The sequence below is a fragment of the Puma concolor genome, chromosome D3 (genome assembly GCF_028749965.1).
Source record: "Puma concolor isolate L17-30 chromosome D3, mPumCon1.1.hap2, whole genome shotgun sequence".
NCBI classification, from domain to species: domain Eukaryota; kingdom Metazoa; phylum Chordata; class Mammalia; order Carnivora; family Felidae; genus Puma; species Puma concolor.
The window spans coordinates 68,176,035-68,189,670 of NC_141678.1; the positions used below are offsets into that span (position 1 = coordinate 68,176,035).

Here is a 13,636-nt window from a genome sequence, read left to right on the forward strand (position 1 = left end):
CACACACACACACACACACACGCTGACAAGTTGCATATATCTTATGTATGAACGAGGGAAAGAGGGTTATTCTTACTCTCTTCTAAAAAATTAAAAGGAACTAGTTTAAGAAGAACCGAAGAACTAGTTTAAGAAGAACCCATTGCTCGGGTTCAAAAGACTTCTCTTTAAAAATTCTTCCTGGGTTATACAGAGAAGTAAAAGGGTAGGAATACGAAGTTAGAAATCAAAGTTGACAATCCACATTTACTTTAAAGTACTCTGATGTTTACAACTTTAGCAGATGGAAAACAAAACCAAAAATCAATAACAGCATTAAAAAGAAACACATTATCCTGGAAGGATACCGGAGAGCCAGTAATACAATGATTTCTGAAGAGGGAAAGTGGGTGAGGAGATGGGGACACTTGGGTAGGGGAGACCTTTCCCACCCTATCATACAGAGGTGAATTCTGAATCATGTACACCTTATATTTTGTTTTTTAGGAACGTACTTTTTGTTTTTAAGAAATATACTTTTTGAAGGAAAATACAGATATAAATGTGTATGTTTCTAAAGACTGTTAACAAAATAAAAATACAATTACCCTTTAACAGAAAAACTGACTTCTAAGGGTTAAAAAAGAGTAAATAGTTTATGTATTGCCCAAAAGTCCTATTTAAACATTTCATTGTGCTGGCTATAAAAATAAAACACACTTTTATATATAAATATTAGGAAAAGATTATAGGACATTCCTTTTTTTAGAGTATCCATAAATAATTTGGTATATTCTCTCTAAAGATTCATGGTTAAGTGTTAACACTTTTACAAGTATGCTTTATCAAGTTAAGGAAATTCCTATTTCTAATTTGTTAACATGAATAAATACAGAATTTGATAAAAATCTCTTTCTAGATCCATCAAGATGATCAAGAGTTATTTTTTTTTTTAATATTTATTTATTTAGAGAGTGTGCATGTGTGTGAGTGGGGAAAAGCAGAGAGAGAGAGAGAGAGAGAGAGAGAGAGAGAGAGAATCCCAAGCAGGTTCCATGCTGTCAGTGCAGAGCCCAACGCAGGGCTTGATCTCACATACCATGAGATCATGACCTGAACCAAAACAGAGAGTTGGACACTTAACCAACTGAGCCACCCAGGTGCCCCAGAGTTGTCTTAAATATGACTGTGGAGTATCTCATATTAATAGGTTTCCTGCAGTTGAATCGTATTTGCCTTCCTGCAATAAACCTTTCCTAGTCATGATTTTGTGATTTTGTTTTTAGGAACCCTACTTTTTTCTTTTAATGTTTACTTATTTTTGAGGTGGGGGCAGGGGGACAGAAAGGGAGAGAGACACAGAATCCCAAGCAGGCTCAGGCTCCGGGCTGTCACCACAGAGCCTGATACGGGGCCAGAACCCACAAACCGCAAGATCATGACCTGAGCCAAAGTTGAATGCTTAACCGACTGAGCCACGCAGGCGTCCCAATAACTCTAGTTTCTGATATTTATTTACAATTTTTGCAACTGTTTTTATAAGTAACACTGGTATAATAAACTTTTCTTGTACTATTCACGTTCAATTCTGGTATAAAAATGGGTTGGTAAGTTTCCTTTACAACCAGAGGTAAGAAAATGAAGGATCAGGATTGGGATTTTTCTAATTCTTTGCTATTACCAACAAAACTGAAATGAACACCAGCAACCTCTGACCATATTCCTATTTTCTTAGGATGACAGATCAAAAATGTGATTATATGGTCAAAGCACCACTGTAGGAAAGCCTTATAACGCACGTCTATGAAAATGAATTCTTCATTCCTACACATTTACAATATAATGGATATTATAAAATGGCCCTTTTAGACCTCACAGCCCCTTTCCTTCAACTTCAGAGTTCCCAACCCTACAGCAGTTTAGATTTTGCTTTATTGTAGAAAATATGCATTGGAAGCCTTTTTTTTTTCTTCTTCTGATTGATTCATTACCCAAATATCAAATGCCATTCTAATTTTACAACGGAGTTGTCTTCCATTCCTTGGTCTCAAAAGTGCTTGAGATATAAAAACCTCACAAAACTTTACTTTTATACTATTCAGCTCCTTGCAGCTTGGGAAGGTGACGTTCTACCAATGAATCACTTTGTACCACCACCTTCAACAACAGGGAAGAGGCAGTGACATATATACCTAACCACAGCTTCTATCCCTCCAGAGACAAAGCCATGGAGGCCGAGTAATTGCGTGAGGGGTGGGAGGGACATGAAGCCAGGACAGTTTCTGCCCTAACTTTGGTCCACTCTAATGTTAAAAGAAGAGGGGTCGAGGGGGAAAAGTATGAACAGTCAACAAAACAGATATCTTAACAGAAAACATTTGCTGTTTTTAAAAATTAAGGGATTTGTTTCCTGTTCATCAGAGGAACTTGTTGGTATTTTTAGGCTTGTAAAACCTTCGTGTTTTTGTTAACAATTTCCTTGCAATTTTAAGTACATCAACTTACACAGTAAAACCATTTTGTGTCGTATTTTCAATAATTCTGCCTAAACTATGGTTTGGATTTATCCATAATAGAACTTTCCCACTCCTATTCCTCAAACATTACAGTCTAGATAAGTAAAGAGTTGCCTGAACGTTTAAGGACACTTCATTAAGAAATAGCTAATAATCTGATATAACCGAAGTGTTCTACTACTAAAAAATGAGGCAAACTCTATAAAATACACGAAACCAAACCACAGTATTAGAAACTTAGACTTCTTGATGACAACAACCGATATTAACAAATCTACATGTCTTCCAAAAGCGAAAACCAAAAGCCACCAAATTAGACATGTCAAATTTGTGAGCTTCAAAGAACTCTGGACAGTAAAAGAGACAGGACAATGAACCACCACCACTCCACTTTCACTATTCAGGTAAAAGAGTAAAATAAATGTTTTTTTTAATGATGATAAACCCTAGAAGAACCCTAGAAGGATCTTTCAAAGAGGCTATCAAAATAAGAATGGGAAACAGGAAAAGAATTCCAAGGTGACCTCCACACATTTCAATCACCAGCTCACCACCCACCATATCTCCTGAAAGGAAGGGACTGCACGAGCTCTACTCAGGCTCGGCCCTGTCAGGACTGCCCCGCACCGGCCACTTCAGCCTCCAGTGATGGCGCACAAAACCATGGCGCCAGGTCTTCCCGCACACACGCTCCCTTGGAGGAGGAAGAGAACCTACTCACCAGCCTCCCTGCCTCCACTCCTGACAGTGTCACGAGCATTCTCCTCACCGCAGCCCGATGCTGTGCTAAGACTCTTCAGCGACTCCACCCTCACCCACTCAGGTTCAGGTTCAGGTTCAGGTTCAGGTTCACGTTGTGGTTCCTTATTCCTCACACAGCCTCAGCCCAACCACATCCCACCCCCGATCTAGAGCCTCCCAGGACACTCAGTACTAGTTGGCACAAAATCCTTCAACTAGAGCCCCCTTACCATCCCTCTCAAGACCACAGCGCCACTCTGGACAAACCGGGCCTCTCTTGACTAAATCCCTCCCTTACACCCATCAAGATTCAACTCTGGCACCAATTCTAGTCCAGAAGGAAACTTCCACAAGCTGCAGAGTAGGCAAAATTCCTCCCCTCTGCACATAACTCCCTGAGCAAACATCTTTCTTAACACCTATGACACCTCATGAGATTATCTTCTTTATTTTGTCAAGTTTATCCCCCTTTCTAGAAACAACTCAAAAGCAAAGACTGAATTTTTACTCTGGTGAGGAAGAGCCTATCACACACGTAGTGGGTTGTTTAATAAATGTTTACTGAACTGAAATACCAGACACCATACGATGAAAAATTAACAAATGTAGCTTGATTTGTCCTAACTGGCTAATTACCCTCAGCCAATTCGTTACCAATCCCTTCAGGTCTACTCCATCCAAATCTGTCCACTTCACGTGTCGGCACAGCCACCATGCCAGTCCAGTCGCCAGCATCTCGAATTTAGACCACTTTACTAGCCTCTTGATCTCCTTCCTTCCAGACCCACTGTCCAATCACACACACACACACACGCACTTTAAATTAAAAACCAGGCTTCAAAGCCCTCATTTGCTTTCTGTTGTATTTAGACTAAACTCCACACTTCCACAGTGCCTTACAATGCCCTATATAATCTGACCCCTTCTACGTCTTGTACTCATTTTGTATTCCTCCATTTCCACGGGGCTCCTTTTAAATCCTCCAATACGATCAGCTATTTCTCAGCTGGGTGTCTTTACACTGGCTCCTTCCTCTCCCAGAAGACTCTTCCTCCAGCTAGATGCTACTTCTCAAAGCCCGGTTTGAGGCTCACAAGCCAATCAAAAGCAGCTTTTTTATCCCTCATTGTCTTCTTTGCACTCATTACCGTCTCAAGTTCTACAATTTGTCCAACTTGCTACAATCTGTCCTTGCTCAGAAGAGCAGGAACTTTGTTTTGGTCATACTGTATCATATCCCCATGGGTCTAGAAACAGTGCCCTGCACTCAGCAGGCACTCAGAAGCATAAACCAAAAGAGCGACTCTTTGGAAGATATACATGAAACAGGTAAAGTAAAAGAAACGGGTAATTAATTAATCGACTAAATAAGGCAGGAAATATCCTACTGTTAGTATCTGCAAGTAGAGAGGCTGGTGTTACTGGGATCTACTATCAACAAGCATTTGACTGCATTTGCCACACACAGCTCACGGGAAACCTGTGAAGTAGAATGAGGTCACATTATTTATGCTAGCCTACACGTAGGACACTGCCACACGTCATTTTAGAAAATGCTGTATGCTGCCACTCCCCAAACCCTGCAAGGCATACGAGTGTAGTGAAACACTTAAAAAACACCCTCTCTGTTAAAGAAACAGTATTTCTGACAGTGGTACTTATCGAGTAATTAGATTTACGCTAATAAAACTTCACCCTCTTAAGTAACAGGCCCTTCCAGTACGAGAGGCAGGTAGGTCTCTGAGTGAGGTTCGGACTCCCTAGACATCTAAGAAGCTGCCTCCTAGACTGTTCTAAGAAGCCATGCCGCAACTCAAGCAAAAATTATGGAAGTAAAATTCATCACTGTGTTAGCAGCTTCCGTTAACTCTTTACTGACCAAATTTTTGACCAAGGGGAGAGAAAACGGTCAGTCACTGCTGCGCTAGTGAGAGGAAAAGCTTTCTGACTCTTTATTCAAATGTCATTCAATCAGACACGAGGATACGCTACAGTGAAGCATTTAGGCAATGAACGCAGTGAAGACTGAAACACAACTAAGTATTTTATTTTGCTTGGTCAAACCTCATTGTTCAAGAAAAGGATCTGTAAAATAAACCAGTCTTAACTAGTCACACAAAACTGAAACGACAGGTTAAAGATAGCTGTCATCTTTTAATAAAATCACGATTTACAGGGGACTTGAAGGTAACAAAATTTCAGTGACGTTCCTTCGGATTCCTCTAAGCAATTTAACAGTGTGACCATCGAACTTCTGCTCTAACGACACTTACCTTGGTATGGTAACACATTTAGTATTACAATTTTGAGTGGTGATGGCTTTCTCAAGCTCATCTAATCGTCCTGTTTTCTTTAGCTTCTTCACCAAACTTTTAACCGCTTTCTCACACCACTTTTCTTCTTGTCCGTTCTGCTCTCCTCCACCCGCTCCTCCAGAGCCACCGGCTGATTTCTTCCATCCCAGCAGTCTCTTCACGACTGGCGGAGTGAAGGGCAAGATGGACGACATGCTCTTACCAAAGGCCGCAACCCACACCGAGAAAAGACGCTTCTCTATCTAACCTAGAAGAGATACGGAAAGGATGGTTTAGAGGCTAACTTCAAACAGTAATAATTTCAATGTCATATCTAAAGCGAACGTGAAAAGGAGGCAGGAAATCAAATCAGGAACTTTCGGAAGTGACCTTTTTCTCCTATGAAAAGGTCTTTACTACTTTATTTATTATTATTTTTTTTAACATTTATTTATTTTGGGGACAGAGAGAGACAGAGCATGAATGGGGGAGGGGCAGAGAGAGAGGGAGACAGAATCGGAAACAGGCTCCAGGCTCTGAGCCATCAGCCCAGAGCCTGACGCGGGGCTCGAACTCACGGACCGCGAGATCGTGACCTGGCTGAAGTCGGACGCTTAACCGACTGAGCCACCCAGGCGCCCCTAAAAGGTCTTTACTACTTTAAATGAATGGTAGAAACAAACTTAAAAAACAAAACGTCATAGTATCATAAAGTAAAACCTAAAGTTGTAAGAAGGGAAAAGGCATCAAGTGTGAAGTAAACCAACAAGAATTAGAAAATAAAGGTAAACAGAGTGTGTGAAGACAAGGTCTGGTTCACTTTTACCATCCCTTAAGAAGACTGTCAATTAGGCCTCTTTGTAAAAATATTTTTTCATTTTTGTCTAAGTAACAATATGCGTCGTGACTAAAGTCAAATACATTTCCTCTTCTCACACTGAGGTACAATTCCTCAAATCTTTACCCTTTATTCTTGCTATTTATATCTCAAGTAACAGGCTCACGATGGTGTCCCCTGAAACATCCAGGGTAGTATTATCTACCGATTACGGAACGTGAGGATTTACACCACAACCACTCACTTTCCTCCAGCCTTAATAATTATCTCCCAAAGGAGTTTAGCACCTGATGAGACCGGTAGTAAACTACTATATAATCATGTTTCCCTTTTTGTACAACTCTTTCTTATCTCAGTTTGTCATGTGCTTAGTTTTTCTCTGCACCTACCATAAATTCTCCCCACACTCCTCATAAGCCCCATAATTAAATTTTAATGCGGATGACTTTAATCTCAAAATAAGAGACAAGACCACTTGAGGACAGAACTGGAGACTTGGGACTTGAGAAGAATGAAGATTTAGAAACGTAGCTCTAAGAAACATCTACAGAAAACCAGCTAGAATGATGGCGGCACACTTGATCAGGTATTTGCCAGGCTACACAGTAAAAAGTATTCCTTCGGAGGAGCCCCACTTCTAATCAGGATGAAGAAATGACAACAGACGATCATTTTCACCTTAACAAGCAAAACAAGCCAGATAAAAGCTACAAAATCATGGTTCTTCTGAACCTGTCAAAGCTCAGGATGCAAAAAAAAAAAAAAAAAAAAAAAAGTTTCACCTAAGTGGAACTAAATTCCAGAAAGTGTTGAGCCGTGAAAGACAGCCCTCCCCCCCCCGCCCCCCAATGGTTTCCTTCCTGGTGGAGTGGCTAAGGAGGAATCATCCCACCACAGAGGAGGGTAAGGAGAAACCAACTTACCCTTTCATAAATTTTAACAGCAACATGTGTGCTGACAAGATCTACAAAAATTCCAAGGATTTCACAGAGCAAACCTGTACCACCCAGCCACTCACTCCCACTGGGCCCCACTGCAGGCTTGCCAAATTATGCTGAAGGCTGGGAGACGGGCCTGGAAAGCTGAGAGATACCCTCAAATGCAAGTAATCTGTCCTCTGACAAGGAGGGGGAAAGAATGGACAGAAAGGAGAGAAATCAACCCCAGAGATTTCAGACGTTCAGCTGCAAAGGGCCGAGGTGAGACAGGAGAGCTAAGACCAAAACTTCCACCCAGATACTCCGGACACTGAACTACCAAGGGAAGGACTGCTAAAAGAAATGGTGTTACTAGCACGGAGATACCTCGCCACGCACAAAAGCCTGGGGCAGGACGAGAGCAAAAAGAACTGCAGAATGACTAAGGGACAGACAATTGGGCTGTGAAGCAGAGAAATCACCCAAGGTTCAAGAAAGCTGAAGGCTCATATATAAAGCACAAAGAGATAACTGAAATCACACTCAGACAACAAATCTTGCAGAAGGTCAAGTCTCAATCTGCTCTCAAAACACTGGAACAAACTAAAGTTGCAAAAAACCCTGAACTAGCCCGACAACACAGCTTATGGATTTAACCTCACTGTCTATTAAACTAACATGAGAAATAATAGGCAGTTTTCTGGAAGTAAAGAGTATTTACTTCAATCCGTACTGTTTTTGCATAAATATTCAGCTTTTGGTAAAAAATTACAAGATACAGGGGTGCCTGGATGGCCCAGTCGGCTCTTAGCCTCGGTGGCTAAGTGTCCGGCTCTTGACTTCAGCTCAGGTCATGATCTTGCAGCTGTGGTAGGGAGCCCCACATCAGGCTCCACGCTGACAGTGCAGAGTCTGCTTGGGATTCTCTCTCCTCCTCTCCCACTGCCCCTCCTCTGCTCCCACACACTAGCTCTCTCTCTCAAAAATAAACTTAAAAAAAAAAATTAGAAGATCCAGGGAATAGCAAACCACAGGCAAAAGATGAATTTATTAATATAATCAGATTAGACAGGGCCCAGATGTTAGAATTATCAAACAGACTAAAATGGCTATGACAAAAACACTAAAGAAACGGGGAACTTCATTACAGAACTAAAGCTAGAAAAGAAACAATCACAGGGAAATGTTAGAAATGAAAACTATAGTAACAGAAATTAAATATTCCTTTAGATGAATTTAATAAAAGACAGTAATGAACAGTGAACTTGAAAACAGGCCAAACAGTACCCAAATTGAAAACCAAAGAGGGGAAAAAAAAAAAAAAAAAAAGCAAAACCCTGAATATCTGAGACCAAATATCTATTAACTGGAGTTTAACTGGAGTCCCAGAAGGAGATGAAAGAGAAAATGGGACAGAAAAAAAATACACGAAGAGATAATGGTCAAGAACTTACTGGAAATGATGGCAGATATCAACCCACAAGCGCAAAGGAAACAGTCACAGTCAATGGGCTGAATGTTAAAGACAGAAGTAAAGATAAAGGCTGAGTGTCAGCTAGGATGACAGCTAAAGCTTCACTGAAGATCCAGACAGAAGGGGAACCTGCACTCATTCATAAGCTCTTCTCCAAGGGCTTCAACTGAGATCTCTTGAAAAAGACTCGCATGGGGTGAAAGATGGGAGAGAGCTCTTCCACCTTGGCAGCATCTCAAATGAAACAAAAGCCTTCAACTAGGAGGAGAGAATCAGGAAAACCTCCCACACCTAGGGCCCAGGGAAAGAGCATGCCTCAAGGGGAAGAGCAGAGCAAAAGCCATGGTACTATTGGGGGACGGGGCAGAACCTACTTGCCCACCTGCTACACACACACCAGCCTTTCCCCCTGTAACAATAACCACAGTCTAGTGCTACAAGAAGGCAGGGAACACTGTCACCACCAGTCCCAGACAAGGATACACTGATGCTGAGAAATAAGGAGAAGAAAAAGCTATCGGACACTGGCACAGGAGCAAGAAACTGGCCTGGGACTCAAGATCCTGAAATAACACAAAGCAAAGGTCTGCTGTTCCTAGATGGGGAAATCTGTAACAAGTATCAGCAAGTCACATTCAGTTATACATACAGAAAAGGTAACACATCATTACAATGCAGGGTTTACTGCACGGAGCAAAACTGGCTCAACGGTAAAATAATAAACAAATAAATAAAGCACCTCATTTATTGTAATAAAAAAGAAAAACTTTACGATTCTCTTAACTGATGCAGAAAAAAAGAAAGCATTTGGTATGTTAATTTAATATCCATCCGCAATTAAAAAGTTTCAGCAAACTGGAAATAGAAAAGAGGAAGAAGTTCTTTATTCTGAAAAAGGACATCCGTGAAAAACCTAGAGTTAGCAACATATGTAATGATGAAATATTAAATCCCTTTTCCTTATGACTGGAAATAAGACAAGGACGTCCACTGCTGCCACTTCTATTTAATAAAGCCCTGGATGTTCTCACCAGCCCAGTAGGGCAAGAGACAAAAATAAATAAATAAATAAATAAAATAAATTCAATAAAATAAAATAAAATAAAATAAAATAAAATAAAATAAAATAAAATAAAACAAATAAAATAAAATAAAATAAAATAAAATAAAAATACTGGAAAGAAAGAAGCATATTCTCTGGTGATATGACTGTCTCCATGGAAAACTGCATGGAATGTGCATGGTGGTAAGGTTGCTGTGATAAAGGTATACATTTGCTAAAAAAAGAAATATAATTCTCAAAAAAGGACTTTGGATTCTCAAAAGACCATTCTCAAAATGGTCTTCCAACTGAAGACACTTGGGCCTTGGGACAGTTTGCTAGAAAATAACGGTCACAACCTAATAAATAATCCTACTCATTCCCTCAAAGGGGAAGAACAATTAATGAGGTTAAGGTCCCCAGCCCCAATTCAGGACACTGTCCCAAGGGTCTCCCAGAAGAGCCAATACCGTATGCCAAATTTCATAAATTTATCCGGCCAATGGGTACATTTCTTTAGGGACATCTCCTGGAACCATGTAACAATGCTGCCCTGGCAACTCTTGAAAGTCCAGCTGTGGTTTAGACACCAAAAATGTGAAGGGAGCCAATAAGCAGGATTCTGTGACTTTCTTTAGCAATACAGCAGACATGACGAGAAGGTGAGGTTTGCCCAGAGCTAGGGATTTGTAAGGTAAGTAAAGAACAGCGAGAACTTGAGTAGCACGGTTAAGCTGTCTACAGTGGTTGACTCTATATACTACCCATAAATAAGCAAGCCAGTACACAAAACTACAACTTGAAAAATAAAGCAAACACACAAAATTCCATCAAACACATGTAATAATCCACCGAAGCAGATGTTTGGGACTACCGGGCAGCCAAAGGTATACCTGCCTATCTGTGGCTTCTGCTGAATTCCTCCTCTGCCACAAAGCATGCTAAAGGGGAGCCAGCTGTGTAAACCTCAGGACCATGTGACATAGTCTTTTTGGAGCACAGAGAACATGCTGATTAATTCAACCTTCAGAAGGGAGAGGGATCAGAAAAGGGACCCAGAGCAGAAGCCTAAGAGGAGAGAGAGAACATCAGGCAGAAAGTTCAGCATGTTTCCAAAGAGTTTCCAGGAGTTACAAAATCCACAGGTATCGCTACAATATGGGGTAGAAGGAAACAATGTGGTAGGCACGCCGCAGGGGAGGGGAAGGCCAGCCCAGAGCACAGAGCCAAAGAGAGTCTCCTCCTTCAATTATTCCCAAGACAATTCACCACCCCGATGAGGACATTCCCCAGAAAAGGAGGACTCAGACAACTGCCACTAACCAACCAAACTGAAGAGCGTGTAGTGGCACACGAGTCGCTGTCTGGAACCCAGAAAGAGAAGCAAGTCTGAAGGCTACGGTTTACGGGGTCACTACTACACAGGCCTTAGTGTAAGTCACCGTGCCCCCCACGTGACCAGAAGGCAGCACCGAAGACCGCAGAGGCTCAGGAGAGGGTAGTTGGCACACAGACAAGAGTGTGCCCAAGCAAGGCAGACAACCGTCCCTGCTGAAAAAAGCAGATGCAGCCAGTCTCGAGGCTCGGTTTCTGAAGACTCTCCGGGTCCGTCCCAGCCCCACACCCATTTTACCCTTAGAACAAAACTCTGAGTTCCATGAGAGGGTCCCGTTCCTTGTGAAAAACTGATAGAACAAACAAAATATAACAAGAATTTGTCTGAAAGGATCTATACCTTTGGTTCAAGGTTAATCCACTTGAACTTGGTTAATCCACTTATGAGAATTCAGCCTAAGAAAATGAATAAAAATTAAACTGTATCATCAGCAAAACTGAAAGGGATTCTCAGTGGTAGTAACAGGTAGTAACAGAAACACTTCTTCTGGGAGAAATGTTTCTGAGGTCAGATGTATTCTTGGGAATCTACAAGTTTTCTGTGAAACCTTTCTAATTTTATTTCTTCATGGGAATAAATACCCGAAAAGTTTAAGCCTATTCTGGGTCATCTGTGAGACCTCATGGCCTAGTAGAACCACACAATCTCCGCGTCCCATGTCTTAGAAAAACAGTTATGAGCACTTTGGAACAATGTAACCACCGAACATTAACAGCCTTCAGTCGTCATGTCTTTGTAACCAGGGCTGGCTGACACCTGGCTAATTATCTCCAGAGAATTTTTAAAGTATTCGGTAAAATATTTTTCAGGAATGCTGATAATACATTTCAACCGGTTGCACGTTTTAAATAGCTAAGATATATTTAGCCAACAGTCTTGAAATGAAATGTTAATAGACTGAATTTAGGTTTTTACAAGGTATCCATGTCAATATGCTCCAAGTTGAAGACAAAATGGAATAAGAAAACTAGATTTATGATCAAGTTATTGAAAAATGAGTCATTTACGGAATATACAGATTTCCTTCCATAGTGTGGCAGCAAGCTCTGTACTGAAATTAGATTTTTTTTCAACATCTGCAAGAAGTGAAAAACAAGTTCAGATACTAATTCTGTTCCTAATTCCAGCAATAAGTGAGACTTACAAAGCAGGATTCATTACAACAGGAAGGCTTTATCTGTACAGCTCAATAAGAAACCTTATCAAGTGATAGATCAGTAAAACCAGGATTTGAAGATTACTCACTGGAAAGTTTCAGTTAAGTAAAAGGTCTGATTATCCTGAACTCAAAAATAAAGCCTTCAAGTTATTAATCACTGTATAACATAGTTTTACAAATAGGACTCTCTACGTATTTTATTAAACTATAGTTCATTTCTTTGAGCCTTCAACGCTGCTCTTTGCTTATTGTTTTTATTCTGATATAAACCTGATCACTTAATATAGATTTTAAAAAACCTCCAAATCCTGAGAATGTTTTCTCATTTTCCTATACTGTCTTCTAGAGTACACAAATTTTTACTTTAGACTCTTTTAGGACACACTTTGCTTCTTTCTAAAGAAATTCCTTTCTGCCCCCAAGCACCTAGTGCTTACTCTATGACACAACAGGTTAGTCTCAGAATCAGGTAATTAAGCATTAACTCAATTCTAAGCATCCTACCATTATTCACGAATGAAGAATCTGAGGCGTGAAGGCCCCTGATGTAACGATATCCCTCCCTAGATATTCTTGTGGATGTTTTAGTACTGCTTTTCACATTTAAGTTTCCAACATACCAAGAATTTGCTTTTGGTTAAGGCGTGAGAAAATGACCAAACATCTCCTGTAGGACAGCCTACTTTATCAGGGCCATTAGTTTATCTTTCCTTTAATAATCCACGTGGCTCTTGTCACAAAGCAAATCCCTAGAAACCGACGTCTGACTGCAGGCTTTGTATTCTATTTATTGTACTTGTTCACACCTACACCAGAATCCCAATGTTTTACTTCCTACGGCTCTCTAGGAAGCCGATCATCTGCAGGGTGAGTCCCTCTCTCGTTTTTCAAACGTATGTTAGTTATCTTTAAAGTCCCACAGGATTGAGATTACATCACTTTGTGGAGAACCAACATGTTTATAATATTGAGTATCCCTATTTATGCAAATGAGATATTTCTATTTATTTTGAACTTATGATCCATCAGTAAGTTGCAGAATTTTCTCCGGAAAGGTCTCACACATCTTGTTTAATTTGTTTATTCTTCCAAGTACTTGGGTTTCATTGTGAATGGGTGTCTTATCTAAAAAATTAAATATTTTAGTCATACCAAAAAAAATATGGAAACACCCTTGGGCCTCCCACCCAGCTCTGTCAACTCTTAGCATTCTGGGGTATTCTGACCAGATAGAAGAAATAAGACATGATAGATGGATAGAGCTCAAATCCCCCTAGCTA

The 13,636-nt window shown here is 40.5% G+C and overlaps 1 protein-coding gene across 5 annotated transcripts in view; it reads right to left on the reverse strand.

The window, feature by feature from the left end:
* SMAD2 (SMAD family member 2) overlaps window positions 1–13,636 on the reverse strand; it is an 83,992-nt gene that overhangs the window by 54,714 nt on the left and 15,642 nt on the right. For all 5 annotated transcript variants that reach the window (XM_086682915.1, XM_086682911.1, XM_086682913.1 and 2 more), the window contains one exon: window positions 5,510–5,798. In XM_086682915.1, coding sequence (XP_086539041.1) covers window positions 5,510–5,745 — 236 coding nt within the window. In that variant the 5' untranslated portion in view covers window positions 5,746–5,798. The remainder of the gene's footprint in view (window positions 1–5,509; window positions 5,799–13,636) is intronic.